Source organism: Meleagris gallopavo, chromosome 14, assembly GCF_905368555.1.
Source record: "Meleagris gallopavo chromosome 14, MGAL_WU_HG_1.1, whole genome shotgun sequence".
Classification (NCBI taxonomy): Eukaryota; Metazoa; Chordata; class Aves; order Galliformes; family Phasianidae; genus Meleagris; species Meleagris gallopavo.
This window is the reverse complement of record NC_139417.1, coordinates 19,224,928-19,249,565: the sequence shown is the minus strand read 5'-3', so window position 1 is coordinate 19,249,565 and position 24,638 is coordinate 19,224,928. Positions and strand designations below refer to the sequence as shown.

Sequence of the window (24,638 nt, the reverse complement as noted above, 5' to 3'; positions counted from 1 at the left end):
GCTCCGGTTTTTAAGGGTTCTAGGAGTGCAGCAGCAGGTAGACCTCAGGTAGTTAATGGGTGTTCATACGCCTTCGCAAGGTGCAGCATTCACAGTTCTGTGTGTGCAGTTTCAGCACCTGTTGGGAGCAGGATTTACTCTTCTGTTCTGCTGGCCCATTTGAGCTGGGGGAAAAAAAACATCCCTTTGAGCTCTTAAATTTTTTGTTGCCTGGATTTGGCTTTGTTTCCATAGCTGTTTTTCAGTCTACCACCCACAGCAGTGACATCAATCACCTTCTGAAATGCATTTACTGCCTTCAGAGGCATCTGTAGTCCTACCGTGTGCTCAGTGGCTGCACGGGTCAGGCGAGCACCGCGTGCCGGCTGCTGCAGGGCTGGGAGCAGAGCAGTGCTGTGGGCATTCTGGCTGCTGCCATGCTATGGCACGAAGTGAGCGGCCCTTTCTGCAAGCTGGGCGGTGATTTGAGCCCAGGAGGCTTTTGCTGTGTGGCCAGCAAAACAGCCTCTTCAAAAAAGATGAATATTTCTTACTAACAGCTATTGTGCTGTGTTTGCCCCACCTCTGTATGTGTTATTGGTTTGTATCATAGCAGCAAGGGAGGACACAGAAATGAGTAAACAGCGTTAGCCCACGCAGTGACGATGGTAACAATAGTTGATACCTATCATTGTGACCTCCTTAGGGTTTCCAGTCCTCTCCCAATGCTCCTGCTTTGTGCCTGCAGTTGTTGGAAGCACTTTAAGCTTTTGACACCTCCAAGAGCCTGATCTGTGAGCTGTATGCTGGAAAACGGGCCCAAGATGACTTATTCTGGTGTCCCTTTTCTCACCTCTGGAAGGCAACTGCAGTGTGTTGGGAGAGGCAGCTCCAGGCAGCATATTGCAACACACGGCGTTAGGAGAGGAAGTAGTGTATCAACATGAAATTGCTGGGGGGGTTTCTTGGCTGTGATGTTATTTCCCAGGCTGGGGTTAGGTCGGCACTATGGGGACGGTGTGTGTTGGAGTGCCGCAAAGCTGCGGGGTTGTTCTGGCAGAGGGCTGCCAGCAGCTTGCTCTTAGAGTGCCTGTGAAAAATGGCACCATCAGCAGCACGGCAGCCTCACGTGCCAGGCTGGGGAATATATGGCCGCATTATTTATCCCAGTGCTGTCATTACTCATCAGCAAGGAGGCAGCTGTTAGGATCCTATCCATGGCAGGGAGGGAAAAATTCTAAATCACCCTTTTTGTTTTAAATCATACCCTTTGTGTTAATCATCCTTTTTATTCCATATCTTACCCTTTGCTTTAAAAACAAGGATATGTAAAGAGATGTGATCTTAGAGTTGCATGTGGCAGTGGGTGCCTCTGTCCTCGTACTCTGTTCAGAGGGACTCGGGAGCTGGAACTGGCATAAGGGACTGGCTGGGAGGCTCTCTGGCTCACACACCCTGTGCTATAGTGCTACTTTACAATGTTCTGCCGCCCTAGCTGATGGGTGCTAATGACCAAACAGTTCGTTAACTTCGCCAGGGTCCTTTTCTGCCTACTGAAGCCGTGCTGATGCCCAGGGAGGTTCTCCATGAGGATGCCTGGTGCTGCAAGCTATTGGTCTGGGACTTGAAAGTTAAGGGAAAATTGCACTGCCACTCTGCGTCCAACAGCCTTAGAAAAGAATTTGCATTAGCATCCATCACTCTTCTTTCCTCTGGAGTTAGAGAACTGTTCTGAAGAGGGAGGGGTGGAAGAACATTTTACTTGTCTTTTTTGCCTAGACCTTTGGGAGGAACTGTCATGTATTTGGCAAGGGATTGCACTTGCTATCATGCGTCTCACTGCTTAAAGCAGCTCTGTAAAGTATTGCTGTCTTGTCCGGAGAATTGAACTGCTTACATCCTAACAGAAAATTATTGAACTTCCCTGCTGCACTTACCATTGCTACACTTTCTTACTTGTGTCTGTTTGGACGGCTGAGAAAAGAGAGGAGATTGCTCCTTAGGAGGATATCCTTGATTTTTAGGTCTGTCCCAGCGCCCCAGCCCCTATAGAAGAGACAGCAGAGGGGGTGCAGCTCTCTGGAGCCGGGGTTTTGGCTGTGGGTTCCAGGCTTGGTCAGTGTGTGGGTAGTGAAGCTTGCTGGGAAGACTGGGGGAGGCTCAGCACTGTTTTACTATACTTAATGCATGGTCAGGCTAAATGTTAAAAAGGAAAGTGGAATACAAAGCCATGTCAATACGTTTGAACCCCTTCTGCTTTTTTTCTTTCTGGGAAACCATTTGTATGTTGCTGCTCTGCGGGATTGAACTCTGCCAGGTGTAGGCTGGGGTATTGCAGTGCGTTTTGATTTTGCAGTAGTGCCTCCAAGTGCTTCTGTCTGGAGGTGGGTATGTTTTTAGAAGGGCTGGGTACTTCTGCAGTCAATATTCTGCGCAGTTGATCCTGCTGAAGTCAGCACAATCAAGTGTCACGCTTCGGGGCTGAGTGTGATTGCTGGAGAGATCAGAAGACAGTTTCTGGAGCATTACACAATCGGCTGGATACGTTATAGCTTCACCTGAAGCATCAGAGCTCTGCTCTAAGAGAGGCTGCAGGGCAGGATGAGGTTGGCATGTCTGTGAGTAGCCGTGCAGCAGCACTGAAGTGCTTGGTGCCACAGCACGGAGCTGCAGGAGCAGCATCCTGCTTGGCCAGGTCTTCCTTTAGCTGCTCTTTATTTCCCTTTCTGCCAAACACGGCCGGTGTCCTGTAGGGTATTTCATACGGTCCTATTCTTTTTTTTTAGTACTGAAGTGAGCGGGACTTCTGCTGTTGTAATAAAGAAGCAGGGAATCGGGCTCTCCACTCAGTCTATGTTTGGGTAGTTAAGGAAAAACCCGAGGAGGCAAAAACAGAGTGAAAATAAAATAGCAGCGCTGAACCATTTGTAAGTGAAATGTATCAAATGAATTGGGAAAGTGCAGTCTCCCAGCAGGGTCTTACGAAGTGTTTGTGTTTCTCGTAACACTCATTGCATGATGTCGTTCTGAGAGATTTGTGTTCTAAAAGCATTTGTTTCTATGCAGTGCTTCTCTGCTCTCGACCTACTCTTGCTAAAATCCCTGAGGAGGCAATAAGCAAACACTGCGAGTGAAAATGTTGTATTGTAAACCCCTGAAAGTGGGACCATAACATCTTCTGTCGTGATGGTGCCTGTGGGATGGCGTAGGAGATGCAGCACTGCGTAACAGTGACCTGTTTGATGCGGGAGGTCAGTTCAGAACCAGGGCTGAGCATCCTTGGGGCTGAGCGAGGGGAGCTGAGCTCCCTGCACGTCCCGGCGTGGTGCTGTTGGCATTTCCTGCGGTGCTGCACAGGAACAGCGTTCCTGCTGCTGCCCTGACACATGGTGAGGTGCCCCCACTCGTCTGGGAGGTGGAGGGGCTGGAGATGCCCTGGCAGCACTGCTGGGCTTTCCAGGTCTCCAGGAGAGCATTCTTGGGCTGTCTCGTGAGGAAGCCATCCCCGTGCTGTTGGCAGCGGTTCTGCTCTCTGCTTTTGTCCTTCCTGCAAGTGCGCTCAGATTGCATGTTGTGGGAGCTCTGCGCTCTTTAATTGTTGTTTGTCATCGTGGGAATTGCTTGTTCTAAAACCAATTACAACCTGACAAACGGATCTGTCTTATTTACAAATACATCCATCTGGCTGTGGATGGCCTGCTGTCGCTGCCAGGATCATATCAGGCCTTCATTGCCATGCTGAGCTCTGAAGGGTTCCCGTGTTGGCATCTCCTTGCTCATGGCTGTGTGATGTTGGCTGTGTGTAAGCACACGTCATTGGTGGTGTAGAGGGAAGTAATTTCTAAATTAATAATTTCCAAGTGAAATGAACAGAGAGAGTCTATCTGGGCTGCTTAGCATCCCCAGTGGTGTGGAGCTGTCAGCCCCTGCGGGGTCGTGGTGTAGGGCACTGGTCTGGGCACTGCAGACCCACCTGTGTGTTCCTGGAGATCAGCTCTGGAAAGGCAGGAAAGCAGAGAGAAGTGGGTGACTGGCAACAGGGTGCTTGAACTGAAAACCCATCGCAACAGGTAGCTCAAGCTGTTTCCGACTGCTTTAGTTTTTCCAGGAATGTTCAGTTACTGCTTCAAAAAGATGAGAGGCGTTGTGACTCAGCCCCGATGTCACCTGCAGGCCAGCAGCTCACAGCCAAGTGGAGCAGAGCCTGGACGCGCTCAGCAGAGCATCCGTTCCTTCTCCTGGTGCCTCATCCACAGAGGGCAGAAAGCAGACTGCTTTAACGTGAGAAAGGGGGAAGAGATGCCTCCTGCTTTAAGACATTAAATTTGGCATGATTGCTTCAAAATATAGCTGCAGGTGAGTTAGTCATTGTGAATAATGTATATACGACAAACTCAGGCCTGTTTTGGTTTGTGATTTATCTGGGAATTACTTTTACCTTTCATATTTATGGATTGGCTTTTGCTGGCCGGCTGAGTAGAAGTTCATAAGTTGGTGTGAATTGAAATACAGGACACGGAAGCCTGCTTTCAAAAACCTGTGCTTATGTGGACTGAGCCTGGGTGGCTTTGCAGAAGTCAACCATTGCGCAGCTTCTGTTCCTCCCCGTTATGAATCACAGAATCACAGAATCACAGAATTGTAGGGGTTGGAAGGGACCTCTAGAGATCATCGAGACCAACCCCCCTGCCAAAGCAGGTTCCCTACACCAGGTCGCACAGGTAGGCGTCCAGGCGAGACTTGAATATCTCCAGAGAAGGAGACTCCACAACCTCCCTGGGCAGCCTGTTCCAGTGCTCCGTCACCTCACCGTGAAGAAGTTCTTACGCACATTCGTGCGAAACTTCCTGTGCTGCAGCTGATGTCCGTTTCCCCTCGTCCTGTCTCCACGTACCACTGAAAAGAGACTGGCCTCACCACTATGGCCGCCACACCTCAGATATTTATAAACCTGGATCAGGTCCCCTGAGACCCATGCATGTGAACGATGGGGAGCCCTACCAGGTGGCGGTGAATCCGCAGCTCTCCGCGATTCTGCGCGGTCGGTCGGTGTGTGGTCGTGCTGGCTGCATGTGGCAGCACTGCACACGGCTGTGCTGTGACCCCGGCAGGCAGCCCAGCAGTGCAGGGTGTGGGGCAGGGAGCAGTGCCCGCTTTGCTTTGGGGATTCAGTTTTGTTCCCAGTTTTAAATCTAAATATAAAACCATTTTCTTAGGGTCTGGGCACAGGCTGCTGCCGGGCTGTCTGTACTTGGGCTGGCAGATACCCAGTGGTGGCATGAGCACGTGGACTTTGTTGTTTCACGATGATGTTCGATGGGAACCTTCCACCTTGTAACTGGAGCAGCAGTATTTTTGTTCATGGTTCACACTTAGAAGCATTTGGGTGGTATGAAGGTGCGTTGGTCCAGCGATGGCTCTTCTGGAGGCAGGCAGGCCCCCAGCTGCATGGTGCCCTGGTATCACCCGCTGTCTTTGTCGCTCCTCCGTGTCATTCATTAGTTCCCTAAAGGCCATCACGTGTGACTTTCTCCAAAAAGAGAATGAGCACAAGGCCATCAAATAGATAAGGACCTCAAGACTGTTCTTGCTGTTGTTCCACGTGAACATGGGAATGAGCGCTGCTGGCCTGTGAGCGCTGCTGGCCTGTGAGCGCTGCTGGCCTGTGAGCGCTGCTGGCCTGTGAGCGCTGCTGGCCTGTGAGCGCTGCTGGCCTGTGAGCGCTGCTGGCCTCTGCCCCCCGTGGCACACAGCTCCTATGGATGCATGGTTGGCATCATCCTGCGCCGTGAGCTGCTGCCTTTGTATGAAGAACTGACTCTCCCTTTCACAAGGAGGCTTTGTGGGCTGTGTGCTGGCTGTCCCCATGCCCCTCAGTCTGTCCGTCCCCACCCGTGTGGTCTGGGAGGACTCCTGCCCTCACTGCTGGCCTTGGGGTCCTTTGGCAGCCATTGAGTGTGGCTCTTTGCATTTCCCTGTAGCTGTGGGATCTGCTGCCCAGTGCTGTCCCTGGGGGCGGGCGGATCTCAGTGAGCCCGGCTCGCTTCTGTGGTCAGACGGAGTGTGGGATGGAGCGGGCATCCCTCAGAGAAACTGAGGGGTTACGTGGCTTAAGGTGTTGTTGCTCTGATTAGCTAAGAACGGTGGTATAAATCTCTTTCTGCCTGTTACTCTTCTGTGACTGAGAGGGGGAAGTCGTATCGTTTTGCTGGACCTGGCGAGCAGGTTTGGGTGTGATGGATGGTGGGCTCTGCTTCCACAGCTCATCAGTCACCGAGGTGCACAAATGGAAAATGGGGAATGGCTCGGTTCATCAGCACACGCATTTATCATCTTGTTTGAAGCAGCAGCACCAGCTGCATTGGCTGTTGTGCTCCGTGCGCTGTGGTGACTTGGTAATAAGTGAGGTATGGCCTAGCCTCGGAGGCTGGAAGCTCCACAGTAATGGAAAAGAGCAGCTGTCAGAGCAAGCCTGAGCTTGAAGAAAAGGGGCAGCCCAGGGAAGTGCTGACCACAAGGAGAGAACTGCTTCAGAGAAACCATGTAACTGCCTTTAGAGGCCAGCAATATACTAAGGGAAGCAAGTGAGGAGTTGTGGTTGTCTGCCTGAAATACCTGATGGACAGCATGAAGTGTGCTGCTCAGATCCAGACTGTAGTTCACACCTTTGCAACTCTGTAGGTGAGGATGAGTCTTCAGGAGCTGACTTTGAAATGGGAGGTTCACTGATGAGTGGATATTCCAGGCAGCTTCTGAGACCTTGGGTGTAGGGAGGCAGGCAGCGGGGACACAGTGACAGCAGGGAGCCTCAGCGTGTTTCAGCCTCCGGTGCTCTAAGTGTTGTCTGATGAGAATTCACAGACAGACTTGAGGCTTTCTCTGTCTTGCTTCTGGCAAAGTCAATTCACTGCACTGTATTTGTAATCCTCGGCAAGGAGATCTACAAGGGCAATGCAAATATGAAGGCTGTGTGGCTTTATTTTTTTATTTTATTTTTTTCTTCCAAAAGATGAGGGGAACAATCATTATATATAGTTCAGTATACCTTCAGTGTACCCTTATATGTCAAACTCCTTAACAAGCACACCAGTGAAATAATGATGGGCTGGATTCCAGCTGGATTTATAGTACTTCATATAATTTGTGAATGTTTCTCCTATCACGATGCCAGAACGTGTCATAATTTTGAGGGGGTAGCAAGTGCAGTTTGGAGAAAGTTTGAAGCTGCTGTGGGTCCCGTGGGCCCGGGCTTCTGCCAGTGTGTGCTGTAGGAGTTCATGTGTGCAGTGAGGGCACAGCTGTGCTCTGTGCTTCTTTGTCCACGTTCAGTAGATGTTCTTTTAGCAGAGAGGATGTCATGAACTGTTACTGGTGGCAAAACTTAGCGTTTTGTCCTATTTTGCATTTACTAGCATACACTAATTATTCATAGAGATAATTACCCTTTACCAGTTCACATTAATTTAGATCGCTTTTGGAAAGCGACCAGGAGGAGCAGGGAATGATTATACGTGAAATAAGGATATGGCCCAGAAGATGTGCGGTGCACCTCTGTGTACGAGGCTGTAACTCACTGCTGGCCTTTTCCTTCAGACTGCTTGTTTGAACTCAGTTTGATGGTTGGTGCTACAGGCCACCACTTAAATGCATTGCCCATCTCAAAAGTACATTTATGCTCTTCATCTGTCTTGTGTATCTCTTCAGTAAGGAAAAATATTATCTTACAACACATGAAAAAGCCAAAAAAATCAGTCTACCATGTAATCAGTTGCTTGCCTGTCACTGAGCAAATAGGCTTAAATTCTCCATCGTTTTTGTTATGAAGGAGTGTCTGAATCTTGAGGCTTCAACAAGTTCTTGCCTTCCTTGGCCCTCAGGGATGGTCACTGAGGTCTCCTCTTCGCTGCCATGGTCAGTGTGTGTTGTGTAAGGGTGCCAACAGCGTGAGGGGTTTGACAGTGCATGGAGGTCTGGGCCCATCTCTGCTGTGCTGTTAAATGTGCTGTCTTTAGATCCCTGTTGGGCTTTCCTGGCTTTGAGCTGGGCAGTGAAGGTGAAAAACCCAATGCCACAGAAAACTTGTAGAACATATTTACGTTTCGGCCACGTCTTTTTGCTCTGCTTTGAGTTACAGTGGGCAGATGCAGTTCTGGTTAGTTCATCACCACATCTAGCTCCAAGGCAAAGAGTGCCTTGGAAGGCACAGGTGCTGGAAGAGTAAATGCTAGAGAAGGGCAAGGAATGTCAGGGTTACATCTAGGTCAGAGAGCAGGGTGAGCGATGGAGTCTGGATGGAGGCAGCACATCTACATCCAATGCTGGCTGCCAGGTGAGTGCGTCCAGCAGTGCATTGGCTTACTGCTTCATCCCTGTGCTGCCAGAGTGAGAATGGTGCCATGGGGTGCCAGGAATGGCCGTGGTGCTGGGGTTGCACTGATGGTTCCAGCACAGCCTGCCATTGTGATCCTGCAATTACTGTGAGTTGTGTTCAGTCTTCTGTGTTCCAAGCCCTGATGGTAGGATGTAATTAGAAAATTAGGGATTGGTGCGAGGAACACTTAGAGCATGTTTTCATCTAGGTACAACGTTTTACATCAAAAAAAAAAAAAAAGCAACCAAAAATCTGCATAGAGCACAGGGGTATGAGGAAAATACAGTTTTCTAGCAGAAATCTGACAAGTTTAAATTTGATTTGTAAATGAATTGGCAAGCATTTGTATGCAGATGCAAAGAAACAAGCGGATTCTGAGCACTTCTCTTTAGCTTGGAGTCCAAGTCTGCATGTCCTTTCAATGCCCTGGGTGGTCTGGAATAGAGGTTTTCTCATTGATACGTGCTGTGGCCCCCCAGACAGGGGCACGCCTGCACGTGGCAGCACCCAGTGCTGCGCTGCTCCCCAGCGAGGCAGCTGTCCTGGGGAGCGTTTGGAATGCGACCAACAGCAACAGATTGCAATCGGCGTGTGGGCTCAGGGAATTGTGTTTAGAAGAGCTGTGCTTCGGGCTGCTTGGAACAAAGCAGACTACCTGCCTTAAGTTGTTGTCTTGCTAAGCATGACTTGCTGTAGTTACAGTCACTTTGTTGGGTATTTGGATAACCACAAGGTACTTGTGTAATGGCTTTGTACTTCAATTTCTCTTTTAACTCAAAAAGAAAAGCATTTTGCCAAATTGCCACCAACGGGGGTCTCATTCATACAGCAACCATGAACAAACTCTTTCCAAATTCATTATATGTCTCGTTGCTCTGAGTCTGGCCAATCTGAAGAAGCAGCAGCCTTTTGCTGTCTTGTGGGTCAGGGGGAGAAAGGATCATTTCCCTACCAGCACTGGTCAGAGGAAGGCCTGCCGCCTGCGTGTGTTAGAAGGGCCTCCTTTCTATTTCCTGCACTGTGGAGGGAGAGTTCACATTATCTGCCACACACAAACAGCATGCACAGGCTTCGTGTGTGTTTCCTAGCCTTGCTGTGGTAGCAGATCTCTGCTCCACGAGAGCGTCTCAGGGTTTAAGGAGTGAAGAACATTGTGGTTGTAATGCAGGAGGTAAATGGGGTCTGGATTCTTGCGTGTGAAAGTGGGGCTGTTGGGCAGGGCTCTGGGAGCAGCGTGCCTTGGTGCTTAGTGGTGGGTGTGCAGTAGAGTTGTCCCAGCCCCAGCTGACAGTTTGGGAAGATGAAGGGGAAGTAGTGTTTTGATGTGCTTTTGCTATTGAAGACGATCTGGTGGTAATGCCCTAGGATGCGCTGTATGCAGTGTTTGCTTGCAGGTTTGTGCACGCAATCACTGCTCTGCTCCTCTCCACGGACAGCTGCAGTTAGTGAATGAATGGCAGAGGCTGGAGGTTGCTGGGTGTTGTGCTGCACGCTGCAGGGCTGTGCCACCATCCCACTTCCCCGTGCTTTCTGCAGCCTGCTTCCAGCACGCAGTGATGTGGGTTCTGGCACTTCCTCCCAGCCTTCATTTTCAGCGCTGCTTGCCCTAGATAAAGCCTGTGGCCTCGCAGAGCTGGTGTGTTGTGGGGGAGGGGGGGGCAGGCACTGGTGGGCCAGGGGCCTCCTGCATGTGGCCAAAGCTCAGGCTCCGGGTGGGCGGTGGCTCGTCAGTCCTTTGGGAGCAGCTATGCAGATTGCAGCCTGAGCTTATTTTAGAAGAGCAGAAATCAGGAGCAATTAGCAATCTGGTTCAGGAGGAATTTATAAAAAGCAGCCGCAGTGGTGCCGCATGCAGGGGGCTGGGCTCCATGTGAGCTCCTGTCAGTGCGCGCCGTGCAGCCTATGGGTGTGTGAGCCGAAGGCAGTGCAGCATTCATGTGCGTGCGTTGTTGCCGGCAGCATTTTGAAATAAAGCTGTGGCAAATAACTAATATGGGAGCTCTCAGACTTGTAGCATAAGGAAATAAGTCGGTAGAAGAAGAAGAAACAATGTGATGATGAGGGGAGAATGTAACGTGCACCTGCACCACCTCACTGCTGGGACAGGAACAGCTGTGTGCCCAGCGCAGCCCCGTGAGCTGGGTGGGCAGAGTGCAGCACAGCGCCGGTGCTGGGACGTGGCAGGATGTGGGCCAGCACCATCCTGCCCTGCTGCACGTCTGTCCTCAGCTGGTCCCTCCTGCTCAGCTCCTGAGGGTCTGAGAGGAGGAAGAGCTCTTGTACTGCGACAGGATGTGTGTGTTTTCCTTCGTATTGTTTGTCTATCACCATCTGGTCCTGTGCCCACTAATAAATAAAGCCTGGGGTGCTGGCTAAGAGGGTGAGGAGACAATATGCCTGGCTGATTTTCCTTGGAGGAGGAAGTACTGTGATCACTTCATAGCAGAGGATGTGATGACTCATGCGAAAATGAAGCAGTGAGGGTGATTATCACCCTGCGTTGTGGGTGGCAGCTGCACAATCCAATGATCCCAATAAGCTGCATATTATTAGCCTCCACTTGGGCTGTCTGCAGCCTGAAACCTGCTCAAGGTCTGTAGTTGCTGATGAATTCCTCATGAAATTGTGAAGCGTTTGGTTGGGGCGCTGCCTAGGAGTCCTTCAGAGACCACTTCTCTGCACCTGTTGGCTTCTCCATTGTGTGTCCTTTGCCTTCCTGCACCCACACCGTCCTTCTGCAGCACAGCTATGTCCAATATCACAGGGCATTTTTAACCTAAATCTGAGTTCAGTGAAAACTAGACCAACGTATAGGATGGGCACCCAAGTTGTGAGCAAAATTTCCTCCTAGTGCATTAAACTACAGAGTGCAGAGCTGCTGTCTGTGCTGACCACTTACTCCAAAAGGGGATCTTTTCCTTTATTTAAAAATTCTGCTGGCTTGGATCAAGAAAAACCATCAGTCATCTTTAACTGCAGCTGCAGTGGAGAAGGTAAGTCATGGCCTGAAGCAGTGATGGAGCACCTGGTGGAAGGCAGGGCCAGCCCAGGGAGCTCAGGTGCATGCAGTGTACCCGAGTGACTGGAAGGGTGGAGCCAGGATCCACCCCTTCCCAGCCCTCATTTAAGGGCTGGTGGTGGAGACAAAGATATTTTGCTGGTGATCCCTGCATACCTGAGGCCTTCTGAAGGTAAGCAGCTTCTTTCCCTTTTTTTTTTTTTTTTTTTTTTTTTTAAGTCTGAAGCTGGATTTGCAGCTGTTAGCAGAGAGCTGTGCTGGTTGTCTCCTCTTGCAGAAAGGCAGTGGAAGATGAAATCCCTCCTTATCTGTGTGCTTCTTTCCTGCAGTTTCCAAGCTGGCTGGGTATGAGGACGATGTTCTTTTATTGGTTACAGCGTAGTTTTCTTTTACTATTCCCATATTATGTTTTTCCTGGAAAGGAGGAGTGAGGTGTCTGCCTGGGGCTGGCACTTGGCAGACACCGGAGCAGGAAGCGCTGCTGGCAGCAGAGGGCTGTGCTTGGCTGCGTGCTGTGGGACGGCTGGGGGCAGCTGCTGAGCTGGGCAGCAGGCAGAGCATGCTGAGGTGTGCCTTGCTGCAGGGATGTGGTGGGGATAACGTGGAGGGATGGGAAAGAGGCGTGTTTCTAGGTGGTTAGGGCATGCTTCAAGCATTGGTGTGGGGTCACCATCCCTGGAGGTGTTCCGAACCGCAGAGATGTGGCACTGCAGGATGAGGGCAGTGGGCACGGTGGGATGGTTGGGGCTGGACGTGGGGATTCTGGAGGTCTTTTCCAACCTTAGTGGTTCTGCGCTTCAAACGAAGCTCAGACAGTGCTCAGGATGCTGTGGTTTGAGGGGATAGCTTCCCTTAAGAGGCCACCCCGTGCTGCCTCTGGCTTCTCTTCCACGTATGTCTGTTCTCAGCAGTGACACTTCCAGGGGTTTGGTTTGACCTTTTCCTGGGACGCAGCCCGTGTCTTGAGTTTCAAACCTGCCGAGTCAGCATTTCATACATGCTGAGCCAGCGTTTCAAGCCTGTTAAGTCAGCGTTTTGCAGGGCTGTACCTGGGGTGTCCTTAGTGCAGGCGTGCTGCTTCCCAGAGGCTGTGTGAGGTTGCACTGCTGTGGTCTGTAGGTTGCTGTGGGATGCTGGATGAGAATTTCTGAGGCGTGACTGTATGCTGTTCATGTATGAACGAAGAGGCTCAGTGGCCTTGAAGAGACCTGTGCTGTGCCTGCAGGTGCCCAGCAGCTGCCGCTGACCTGAGCTGCTGGTGCTGTGCTCTCATGGTTATCCTGCCCCGGCTGGGGGCTGCCAGGCTCCTCCCTGTGGAGTTTCCCTGTCTGGGTTAAGGAACGTGAGGTGCTGGAATGAACTGTTTAATGATCTGCTCCTTTATTCCATTTCAATGACTTGGGGTGTGATTCACATTCTTGCACAGCTCCTTTTCTTTCTCAAAGTGTAAGCAACTTCTCTTTTGCATTTTAATAGCCCAAAGACACAGAGTTCTCAGTGACATCATCTGGGGACATTCAGCGTGTGCCAGGGGCTCCATCCGATCCTGGCAGAGACTGTGCCCAGGACTGGCTGTGCTGTGCAGCCTGGCGGAAGCCGTGCCAGTGCCCGGTGCTGTGTGAGTGTGGGATGGGCACAGCGTCCGCTCTGTGAGCTGCCGATGGTCCTTATCGCATCTTGAGTAAACCCAGCAACCCGTCTGCTTGGTTCTTTCTTTTTAATGCTTTAACCAGTTTCTGTGGATTTCTTACTTCTTCCTTGCATTGTTAAGCAGAGCACAGGCAGCACGGAGCGGAGCAGCTGGCAGCCTGCCTCCCACCCTCTGCTCCTGCCTCTGCAGCCCTGGCCGTCCCCTGCCCAGCGAGCTGAGTGACTCATGCCCTCTGGAAGCTGAAGTCTCTCCTGGTTATCTTTTTTTTCCTCTTCACAGTTCATCAGACTGGCATAGCAGCACAGGAGCTGTGGCTGGAAGCATCTGCTCCAGCACAGAGGTTGGGGATGGTTCTTTGCAGTGTGGCTCTCCATCTCTGCAGCCTGCCTGCTTCTGTGTCCATTTGGACTGCTGGTTCTGCTGAGGTGGTCAGAGAAATGTTTTCCTAAACCAGTGTCTGGGGCATTCCTGCAGCTCTGTGTCTTCTCCTTCTGGCTCTGCCTAACCTGGTCTGGAAAGTATTTTTCTCATCTTCTTTTTTTGTGTTTATTTCATTTTGTTCATACAGACTTGTGTTCTGCAAATATGATGTTGTTTTTGCTACATTGGCACACTTAAAAACTTTGGAACTTTTTTTTCCTGGAAGGTTTGGCTGCAGATAGAGTAAAACCTGGTTGGGAAGCAGGCAGGGCTGACTTGCTCAGATGGGATTTCTTGCTGTGGTGTGTTGGGTGTTGGTGTAGGCAGGGAAGGATGGCAGAGGGTATCCAGACGTGCCTGTGAGCGGCTGCCTCCCAGGGCTGGCATCATTGGGCTGCTTGGGGTTTGTCTGCAAACAAGACAAGCAGAAAAAGTAACTGTGCAATGCCAAGTGTTTCTTTGGTCTCTCTGTCTTCAGTCCTATAAAATGTAGCTCCCGAATATTGTTGTAATCAGTGCAGGGCAGTGTAGCCCAGACAACAAAGTGTACCAGGGTGTAATTGAGATTTACATCCTCTGTGCTGCTGGCGGCCAGGCAGAATGATGCTGCTAATCCAGAGTGGGGGATTCACAGGCATTCAGGGTGGTGCTTGGGCTGTTGGTGTGCAGATATGTGCAGAGAATACTGGTTGTTAACACAGAACAGTTCCTTTCACTGTGTGTGCACTGCTGGCTCCTAGGAAGGAGAAGGAGTGAAGAAAGAGTGGTGAAATTGAGTGGCTCCAGGGGTCACTTAAATAAAGAGAAGATGTATGAAAGTCAAACAGGGATGTCGACTGGGGGCAATTGGAATATCTCGTTGATGGCCTTGTCGTTGCCAGCAGTCGGGTAGCTGCTTACTGCTCTGGAATGCTTAAGATGTGATGGATTTCTCATGGTGGCCTGTATTCTGGAGTCAGTTGGGCTGAATTTCTGCTGCTCGTGGTCACACGTCGCCTCGTGCCGTGCTGGATCTGTGGGACTGCTCACATCGTGGCGGTGCTCACAGACCACGTTCACAACCCCTCTCCTGCTCACTGCACTGCAGTCTGGTTTGGAGATGGACTTTCTGTGCTAGAATTTTCTTGCAAAATCCCAAATCGTTTCTGGCCAACATGGTAATTAATATAAAGAAAGAAGGAAAATTGTTCTCCAGAGCGAACTGCTGACCACACAAGGAGGAAGGTATCACACGGTTGGCTTTTCTGGACTGCTCACGGTTTTGGCCAAGGTGTGGTAGAGACCGAAATGGAGGACGGCGGCTTTGTGGCAGAGGTGAGCTGGCAGTGCTGTGCGGGTTGCAGCGCTGAGCAGCGCTCTGGGGTGCAGCTGCTCCTCACAGCCAGCCCTCTGTCCATCCTCCCATGGATGGAAATGTCCCCTGTGATCTCAATGGAGCGAGGATACTTCTTCAGTTATTGGGAGAAGGGGTGGGTATGAAATGACTGAATTCTGCTTTTTCTTCTCTAATAATGCTGAACTTCTTGCCGAGTCTTTTAGAAAAGAGTGCATGGAACTCACTGGGGGCTGCCCCTCAAACCCACTTTAGGAGAGCTGCTGATGGAAAAATGTGCAGCCCATTCATTTGGGGACCAATTCTGCTTTTGGATTTGTCTGTTCCTTCCCCCCACCAATGCTTGAATTTGTTTTTCATACTTAGAGAAATGCATTTTGATTCTGGAGTCCAGCTTTTAAAATTGTATTTGTTGAAATAACTTCCCTTTGCTGATTTTCAGTCAACATGCAGCGTGTGAAAAACGCTGGTTTTGGCTGTGATGGAAGCATAGTGACCATTCTTGGTATTGCAGAGCAGCCTGGAGTGCTTTGGGTGTGCCTGGTCTGGGTGCTGGGTTGCTCCTGCAGCTTCTGCTTCCCATCTGGTATGCTCAGGGTCTGAAATTCTGTTCTTAAATTTAATTGATTGCAACGCAGCATTACATTTATTGTCAGGCAGTGTTTATCCATGGGAAGTTTTGGTTTTAAGGCTCAGCTGGAGTTGGTAATAAACCCCATTTACCCCCAGTGCTGTCCAAGGAAAGCAAGCCCTCCCAACAGGGCAGGGATAACCAGCCCTGCTCTCCTCTCCTCCGCACGTTGCTGTGCTGTGGGTGGGTGCTCTCTTTTGAGCCAGCTTGCCATCTGATATTTGCAGTAAACTATTGAGGCTAATCACTGTTGTGAGGAAAACAATGGCTTTTCTTGCCAGGCTTGCTTTTCCACTGTCACAGCTCAGCAGGGTGAAGCGTTTGCCCAGGAACCACTGCAGGGCTGCCCCTTTGGGGTCAGTGCAGCGTTGTTCTCCTGGGCAGGAAATGCAGCCTCTTCCAAGTGCTGAGTTTGCTTCACCTTTGTTCACGTTCGTTACCCAGGGCAGTGAGTACTGCAGCTCTTGAAGAGCTGAGCCTCGGAGATACCTACAGTGCTGACCATTTTTAGGTATTTCTTGGCTTGTTTGAAACCCTGTTTGTCTCCTAATTGTGGAAGGCAATGGAGAAGATGTGGCAGAGCTGCAGAGCTGTCCTGCCTTGGAGCAGGGAGCTCTGCTGGCCACATTATTCCCTGTCCTGGACTGTGCAGCAGCAATATCCCTTGTTCTGCCCTTTGCCAATGCTGCAGGCCTCGCTGGATTGCTCTCTTCTGTCGTGTTTTTTCACCTCCAAAAGAGACCGTAGTTTCTAGAGCAGAAGCGACCAGTGCTGTACTTCTTATAGGATTGTAGAGTCATTTAGGTTGGAGAAGTCCTGTAAGGTCATCGAGTCCAACCAGCACTGCTGGTGTGTGTCCTGCTGGGGAGCTCAGCCTTTGTTGCATTGAGGCAGGGAGCACTGGAGCCAGGGGTTACTGGGAGAGGGGCAGGCTTGTGTGAGTGCCTCTGGAGAACGCTGCTGTGTTGCTGTGCGCTGCTGAGGGATGAACTTTGCAGTGCTGAGCTCAGTGGGAGCTTTGCCACCGTCTCAGCTGGGGCTGGGATTTCAATGTGACCTCTGTGAATGTCCGAAACTCGGAATTTCTCGTGCCCAGGAGAATATTTCAACTACACGAGGACACAAAAAATAGGGAAATAATAAGAACGGATATCTCTGGTAAAGGCTGTATTGTACTAGTGGCAATCGTCTAAGGTTTCACTGTTAGATTTTAGAGAGATGAAACCATATGGAAAATGAACCTCAGCGAAGTGTGGGTGGAGCTGGTTGAGCAGCACATTAATGCTGAGCTGGAACCGAGCGTGCCGGGTTCGTCCTGACCTCTCCACACAAGCATGTTGCTGGTGAAACGAGGGCTCAAGTTGGCCACGGTTAGTCCCAAAGAATTTTGTTCTTTGTGAAGTACTGCATCATCTGTGCAGTCAGAGGTTTGCTATTTGAAGGCATGTAGTCATGCTCCGGCTGTGTGTCCTGCCAGTATTGTCCTCGCTGGGGAAGGGGAGAGATGAGCAGTTCAAGATAGGAAAAAATGAGGTTCACCCTGATTGCTGGCCGACGTGTCTGCATCAGCCACCGCTGCTCTGCAGCCTGGAGAAAGCCAGAGGAGCGCCTTGCTGCACCCTTTGGTGGCACTGTATGCAGGGCTGGCTGTGCTGTGGGATCTGAAGGCCCGCGGCCGGCACCCTGAGCACAACCTGTGCAGTGCCTGCTGCCCCGAGAGCAGGGGAGCAGTCCCCAAACCACGTCAGCAGCGCTGGGTACAGCTGCTCGGTGTCTCAGCAGGGTCCTGCCATTCATCCCGTGTGCTGCTGCAGGGCCTTTGTTTGCCAAGGAATTTTGTTTTCTCCAATATCCCTGCCGCTGCATTTCAGCAGAGCCGAGGAAATAATTTTCTGCCTCTCATCCTGCGTTGTAAATAGCAGGAGTGCTCCTATTGGAAACTACTTTCATATAAAGAGGACCAAGCAAAACTGGAAAGAAAAGCAGCAAATGGTGAAAGCTGATTGCCCAGCAGTGTTTGACGGAACTTGGGGAACTCTGTTGCACACTGGTTGCAGAACAGCTCATCTCGGGGTTAATTGGCACTTTGGTTTTGTGTATTTTGAGTCAGACCAGCTCGTGTGGAAATGAGACCAGCTGTACGAGTTTCTGCCATGCTTTGCTTTCTCTTGCATTTATTCCAATGCAACCTTTAATTTTGTTTTCTGCTGTGAACCTTTTCCACGTAAAATGCAGCAACAACAACCCCTGCAGGCCGGTGTCCTGCTGGGCTCCATGTGATGGCTGCAGGTACCGGCCCTGTGCTGCCGGTGCCACGCGTGCCTGGCGGTGCTCCGGTCAGTGCTGTGCCGTGCTGGGGCTGCGGGCAGGGGTCTGTGTCAGGAGTGAGGGTGAAATGGGCCAGAGAGCTCAGACCTGGGGAAATGTAGCAAGGGAGGAAATTGAAAAGATTGGAGAAGCTTTATTGGTATTCTTTGTATCTCTGTGCGTTGCCATGTCTGCTAAGAGCTGTTCAAGAAAGCACCTCAGGCTGTAATTCTCTATGAAGAGAGAGCTAGGGATCAGAATTGTGTTTAAAAAAAAAAAAAAAAAAATCTCTATCAAATGGGCTCAGCAGAGCAGAGAGCTGTGAAGCAAGTCCTGCATTGGCAGCAGCGGGACGGGAATGCGAAATCCATACGGGATGTAATGAAACTTCCACTGACCTTGTGTGGGAAGGAAGCTCTCATCAACACGGAGTGTGAAGGCTTTAACAGCGGTTTGCTAGGAACTGGTACTGCTGTGTCCTGTGGGAACGAACATACTGGGGGTTTTTAGGAGCCTTAATTCAAGGCAGCTGCTCCTTGCCCGTAGTGCTGGTGGGTGGCAGCAGCACTGCCTGGTGGATCCTGGAGCAGCACCGCACGCCAGCCGCCATTGTCCTGTGTCCTGTCCTGCCCCATCTGAGGGCTGTGTCTGCCTGTCCCTGGGGGCCCTCAGCACCAGCTCCTGAGGGAGCGGAGCTGCCCTGCCCACCTCGTGGCCTCTGCAGAGCCTTTTCAGCATGTTCACTGTTTCCAAGGAGCTTTGTATTTTTAGGTGACCTTCATGCAGCCTGCAGCCTCTGGTCCATTAGTGCTGCTGTCCAATTAAGCGGTGATGACGTTGGTGCAGGTCTCCTTGTTCACAGCTCAAAGCTCACCTGGCAGGCTCTGACAGGCCCTGTGTTTGTTATCAGGAGGAGATGCTGATAAACAACAGTGCCTACGTTGGCAACTGGAATCTCCTCTATGTGGGGGCCTTGCTCAGTGAAGGAGCTCGGAACTGTCTGTGACTCATCTCTGATTTCCATCGGTGCCTTCGTGGTTACTGATCAAGACATTACCAGTTCAGCATCCAGCATGGAATAAGGATTGGGCAGGACGGTGCAGTGCTGTGGCCGTGGGGCTCTGAGCCCTTCAGGCTGATGCTGCGCCGGGACCACTCACGGGCAGACTGTTCTGCAGGCAGACGTGGACAAAGTGAGAGCATTACTGACTTTCAGAGCGGCAGCCAGACAGCTCTGCAGGTCAGGTTCTGCGTGCTTACGTAGATGATTATTTTGACAAAAAACAAGTTTTTAGTGTGGGACTGGTGAATGGGAATCTCCAGCTCTAGTTCTGTTTGCTTTGAATTGAATTGAGGGAGACTCGTTCCAAGGCGGTTGGATGGCCCTCCCGTGTGTGGCTGTATCTTACCCTGCTTTTTGTTTCCTCGTGTGCCCCCAGAGATCCGCACGCAGCTGGTGGAGCAGTTCAAATGCCTGGAGCAGCAGTCGGAGTCACGCCTGCAGCTGCTGCAGGACCTGCAGGAGTTCTTCCGCAGGAAGGCCGAGATCGAGCTGGAGTACTCCCGCAGCCTGGAGAAGCTGGCCGAGCGCTTCTCCTCCAAGATCCGCGGCTCCCGTGAGCACCAGTTCAAGTAAGTGGGCATCGCAGGGCAGAGGGGAGCTGAGCACTGGGCTTGAGCGCGTTTTTGTAGCTGCAGTTTTGTAGCTGTGCCAGTAGCATTGGCGCAGCCCTCGTCTGTGTCACCACTGTGTGGAGTTCACAAAGAGCCAGCAGCATCACAGACCTTTTCTGCTGGGATGGGACTTGCTACACGCTTCTTTGAGCAGTAAAACAAAAGCACGAGGTCTGGCTGAGGCGGGTGTACAGCCCTGGCATTGTTCTCTGGGAGGCCCAGGTCCAGCTGTGGGTTTGGTGGTGCACACAACGCCGGCCCCTTTTCATCTCTCGATGTCAGAATGCACCACACTGCGGATAGAGCTGCTTTCTGGCTTGAGAGCAGCTTGTGGAAATGTAATTTATTACACATCTTAAAAATGAAATATGTATGTTTTCTGTGTAAATATTTTAAAACAAAGCTTTGCAATAGGAAGTACAGACTGAATCTGGAATAGTGTGAAACTCAAACTCATAGTGAAAACTGAAGAATGTTTGAATGTGTGAATATGTGCAAGTTTCCAACAGCAGCCTCTCTTGAGAATAAGCACACTCTCAAATATGGATGGAACAAGATAAATTGGAAAAAAAACAAAAACAAAAACAAACGAGCAAAAAAAGGAACTTGAGGGAGGGGATGTCCTGTGTGCCTGCAGGAGACAGGGGTCCTGGGAGCAGTGCTGCTGTGTGGTGGCCTTGCGTGCTGATGCCACACAGCCATCCCCGCACAGAGCTGGCATTCCTCACCTTGGTCTCCCAGAGCACTCATCTCTGATGGCTGAATTCAGTGGGAAGCACATTGCCTTTGCTGAAGATGAACCAGGTGTCATTCAATCCATGGGCCAATGAATGCAGCCATTTTCCTAGGAGATGGAGGTTTTTGCCTGTTAGATGCACTTAGCCTCACTAATCCCCGACTCTTCACAATCTCTCTATAACCTCCTGTGATTATTTTTTCCCGTTTCAACTGCAAGAACAGCAATTTCTGCTGTTACATTACTAAATCCTATTTATTCCATATTAGTAAATCCCATTTAATCTGTTTACTCGGTCTCTCTGTTGAGCAGGGGTTTGTAGTTGACTCGCACAGAACTGTGCTCACAGGGAGTTGCTATTTTGTGCTGCCTCTCAGCCGTGCGGTGCCCACCGGGCTGCGTGCGGGGTGGGCAGCTGGGCAGGGCCAGGATGGGAGGCAGAAGGCTGTGCAGGGTGCCTGTGCCTTGGTGCTGCCAAGGATGCTGGGGCACGGCTCCGTTACGTGTAGGACAGGTGCTCGTGCTGCAGGGTGCCTGCTGGTGACAGTCCTTTCTGCTTCTGTGCAGTGCTCAGGCACTGGTAGGGTCAGCTCTGCAGTGCGCAGTGCCGTGCTGCTCTGCAGGAACACTGTGACCGGGGCAGGCAGTGCAGGCAGAGGGCTGGCAGTGGGTTGTGTTAGCTCCTTGTCTGGAGGCTCTCCATGCATCTCAGTTGGACAGTGGAAACGCTGTGTTTCAGATGTGTCGTTTTTGAAAATTTCAGTTAATTTTATTTGCCGTTTATACTAACTATAATACATAGAAAAGGGAAAGGGAAGAGACAAGAAGACAAGTATGTCCCCACGCTCTGGGGACAAACAGTGGGTGTTAATGAAAACTGGAAATTGTTTGCAGCCTTTGTGTCTGAGAGGTGGAACTTGGGGAAACCACGTGCTGCCCAGGGGTTCGGTGGCACGGCGGGGTGTCACGCAGCAGTGTGGCACTGTTTGAGACTGATAATTTCTAGTCTGAACAGATGTGAATAAACACAATGAAATGAAGGTTCCTGCAGTTCTCTCCGGTAGCTCTTTACACTGTACTGTTGTCACAAACCCCTTTGCCCTACCATGAGTACTGAGCAGTGGGTGCGGGCGTGCAGAATGTCAGCACTGAAGGCTGTGCTCTGCACCATGCCAAACTCCAGCTGGTCTGTGCTGTGCAAGAAGGCGCTGTTAAAGGGCTGACAGCATTCACTGGAAAACTGCATGCCTTCCTGACTTGTCCCATTCACCCTTCTGTTTTTTTTTTTTTTTTTTTTTTTAAATAATTCCTCTAGGAAGGATCAGCACCTCCTCTCCCCAGTGAACTGCTGGTACCTGGTGCTGACGCAGACCCGTCGAGAGAGCAGGGATCACGCTACCCTGAACGACATCTTCACAAACAATGTCATCGTGCGGCTGTCGCAGATCAGCGAGGATGTCATCAGGCTCTTCAAGAAGGTAATGCTGCTGTGCAGGGAGCTCTGTGCACTGGGGATCTGTCCTTAGGTTTTAATTTTAAAAAAAAAAAAAAAAAAAAGAAAAGTATATTGTGGACTTCTACACAAACTGGAGGCTTTTTTGAAGATGGAGGATGGATCTACTTATTGGGCATTTGATTTTTTGAGACTGTGCTTAGCCATATTTCTGGCTTAGCACTATAAATCCCTATGAAAAATCCTAGAAAAAAGGCAAGCTTGGGACCAGTTGGAGAACATCATGGGTTTGTGGTTCTGGTCCAGGACAGCAGCAGGCTTTAGCAGGCAGAGAAGCAAAGTTGCACCCAGAGCTACAGCAGCAGTGTTGGTGTCCGGGCACAGGCTGTTACCTCTGCCCCATGGTTCTGTGGGTAGGTGTAGGAGAGCACTGGTAAAAGGCAGAGGAAGCAGTGAGACTTTAAGTACGTGTCTCAACTCAGTGAGAAAACCAGAGAGGAGCTGGAGCTCTTGCACGTCATAATAACACCAGAGTAGGGCAGCCAAATAAAATTCTCTGAGGCAGTTTGCTAAAGACATAAAGCTAATAAAAAGCTCTCCAAAATCACAAGAAGGAAAAGGGACATAGGATGTGAAGGAGAATAGATGTCTGAAGTACAAAAGGAGCAGGAGGTAACAGCCAAAGGCTGCCTGGCTTCATCTGGGTGCCTGGAATGAAATGTGTGGAGATCTGCTTGGGGGCAGGGAAGCGGCACCAGCTGTAGGAACCTCACCCAGCCGAACCACCAGCGGATGTTTTAGAGCAAACCAACACCAGGGCTTGTTGCTTAGAATTCTTTCCAGATACTCTTTGTTCAAGAGTTTTAAAGAAATGAGATATAAAGCTCTGAAGTGCCTAGCAGTGGCGTGTGACCTAATGCTGAAACTGGCGTCAGTGCTGGAGAAACGAAGGGTGGAAAATTTGATTTCTTTTTTTGTTTAAAGACTCCTGGAGGGCTTCAGAGAGCAGAATGGCAATCTGACTTTAAAAGCAGACTGGCTGGTTGAAACTTCAGTAAAGAGCAGGATTACAGATGTACAGCCAAGTACAACCGGGGGAGTGAGTGTGGCTTTCTGAAGAGGAAAGTCATGACTTGGAAGCTCGGTGAAAGTGTTTTTGGAGTCGGTGATCACGAGAGCAGGTTGGTGTGGTACCTTCAGTGTCTTACAGCCTTTAGGAAAGGCTCTTGCTGAAGTTCTTGAAGAAAAGCTGTTGAGGAATAAGGAAAGAGCATTTGTTTTCTGCATGAGTGACTGATTAAAGACAGAACCAGAGGAAGGGGAATTTCAGTGGAGTTTGTAATCATTTGGAAAAAGGAGAAGCAGCAAGCTGACAAAGTCTGCTGAAAGGAGAAGGTGACAAGGAAAGGCTTTTTATGTTGTTATTACTGCATATATTTTATGACATTTGCGTTATTATGGATGATATTACATCTGTTGCCTCACGTCATGTTTTTTGGAAGCTGTGTGGGTAACCTGAGTCCTAAGGCAGTCGGAAGGACTTGCGAAGGAGTTGTCTCCATCAGGAGCTGCCAGTGGCAGTGGGGCACAAGCCTGGGCTCTGGGGTCGTGGCCTGCAGCTCCTGGGGCTCCCACACTGCCTGGGCCTTCCACTGCGGCCATCGCTCCGACGTTCTGCATTTCTGCAACTTGTTTTCGGTGGGTGGGTGGAGAATTGCAGTTAAAGGAGCAGGGCAAGTCCTGTGGGATGGCTCCACACAGGAGAAGAATTCTGAAGTTTATGGTTCTGGTTATCTTGAAATTTTAGCCCAGCTGGAGAGTAAATGAAATGCGATATTTTTATGACTAGTTTCCTCCTCTTTATAGATCTGACCTAGAAATTAAGCCGCAAGGGCAGCTTTGGACTTGTTCTGATGAGAGATGTCATCCCTTTTCCAGTCCTGCTTAATTCTAAGCTGTCAAAATCTCCCTCCCATTTTCATGTTACTCTGAACTCAGTTCTGAGCCATGTGCTGAGTTTATCCTTCTGCCTTCGCGGGCTGTGGTGGTGAGCATCATTGTAAACCACAGGACAAATGCAGTCACCGCTCAAATGAGGGTACGGATGTTGGAAGTAGTTTTCTTGTAGTAATTCAGTCTTCAACCAGGTCAAGATGAAGCATTTCACCCTTTCAACAGGATTATTTCTTAGTGTTTGTTTTTCCTCCATCTCCTCACTTCTTCCTCCCCCATCTTCTGTCCAGAGAGGTGAAGTAGCAGCAGCTCTGTCTGCAGCCTGCCGAAGCCAGTACCTGCTTTTAATCAGAGGGAAGCTTTGCAATTGAGTCCTGGGGGTCTGTGATTTCACTTGCATTTGTCCCTGGAGGCTTAAATTGTAGCAGAACTCGCGTGTCCTTGGGAGTAGTGATCAGCTCAGTCACCAGAAGGGTGTGTTTTTTGTCACTGTTTATCCTTAGTGGGGTTTCATACATTGGGGTATCATACAATGGCTTAGGTAGGAAAGGACCTTAAAGATCATCTCATTCCAACCTCCCTGGGAGGTTGTTTTTTTAACCTATTACATACTGTGCTCAAAGTGGAATCTGGGGCTGCTTTCTGTAGCAGTGCTTGGTGGAGAAGCACATCTGTGGGAATAAGAGCATCCTGATAAAAGGCTTTTTAGACATCAAGTCCAGCCTTGCAGGTGGTGCTAGATTGCTCAGAGCAGGTGTCCTTCAGTATTTCATCTGATCTGGTTTTGGTATGAGTAAAGATCATCAGGCACTGCTGGTGACACTGTGCAGGACAAGCAAGCCAGCTCTGAAGGTTAAAGGCAGCCACAGATGTGGTTCGGCTGCTTGGTTTTGCTGCAGATTGCTCTTTGATGGTAAATTAAGGTAGCATTTTTTTCCAGAGATGTCACTTTTAATTCCTCCCATCTAGAATTTATTAATGGATTGTGACATGCTATGGGTACATGGAGGAACTGGAAGGTTTTGTTTTGTGCTTTCATTATGTAAATGTAAACAATTGCTGCGAAGCAGAAGCTACATAATATCTGGGGTATGAGGATGTGCATAATTGA

General features: G+C 50.1%; 1 protein-coding gene across 2 annotated transcripts in view; it reads left to right on the top strand.

Annotated features, from left to right (window-relative positions):
* SRGAP3 (SLIT-ROBO Rho GTPase activating protein 3) overlaps positions 1 to 24,638 on the top strand; it is a 69,356-nt gene that overhangs the window by 5,769 nt on the left and 38,949 nt on the right. For both annotated transcript variants that reach the window (XM_085235582.1, XM_085235581.1), the window contains exons 2-3: positions 19,151 to 19,343; positions 21,437 to 21,599. In XM_085235582.1, the coding sequence (XP_085091708.1) occupies positions 19,151 to 19,343; positions 21,437 to 21,599 (356 nt within the window). The remainder of the gene's footprint in view (positions 1 to 19,150; positions 19,344 to 21,436; positions 21,600 to 24,638) is intronic.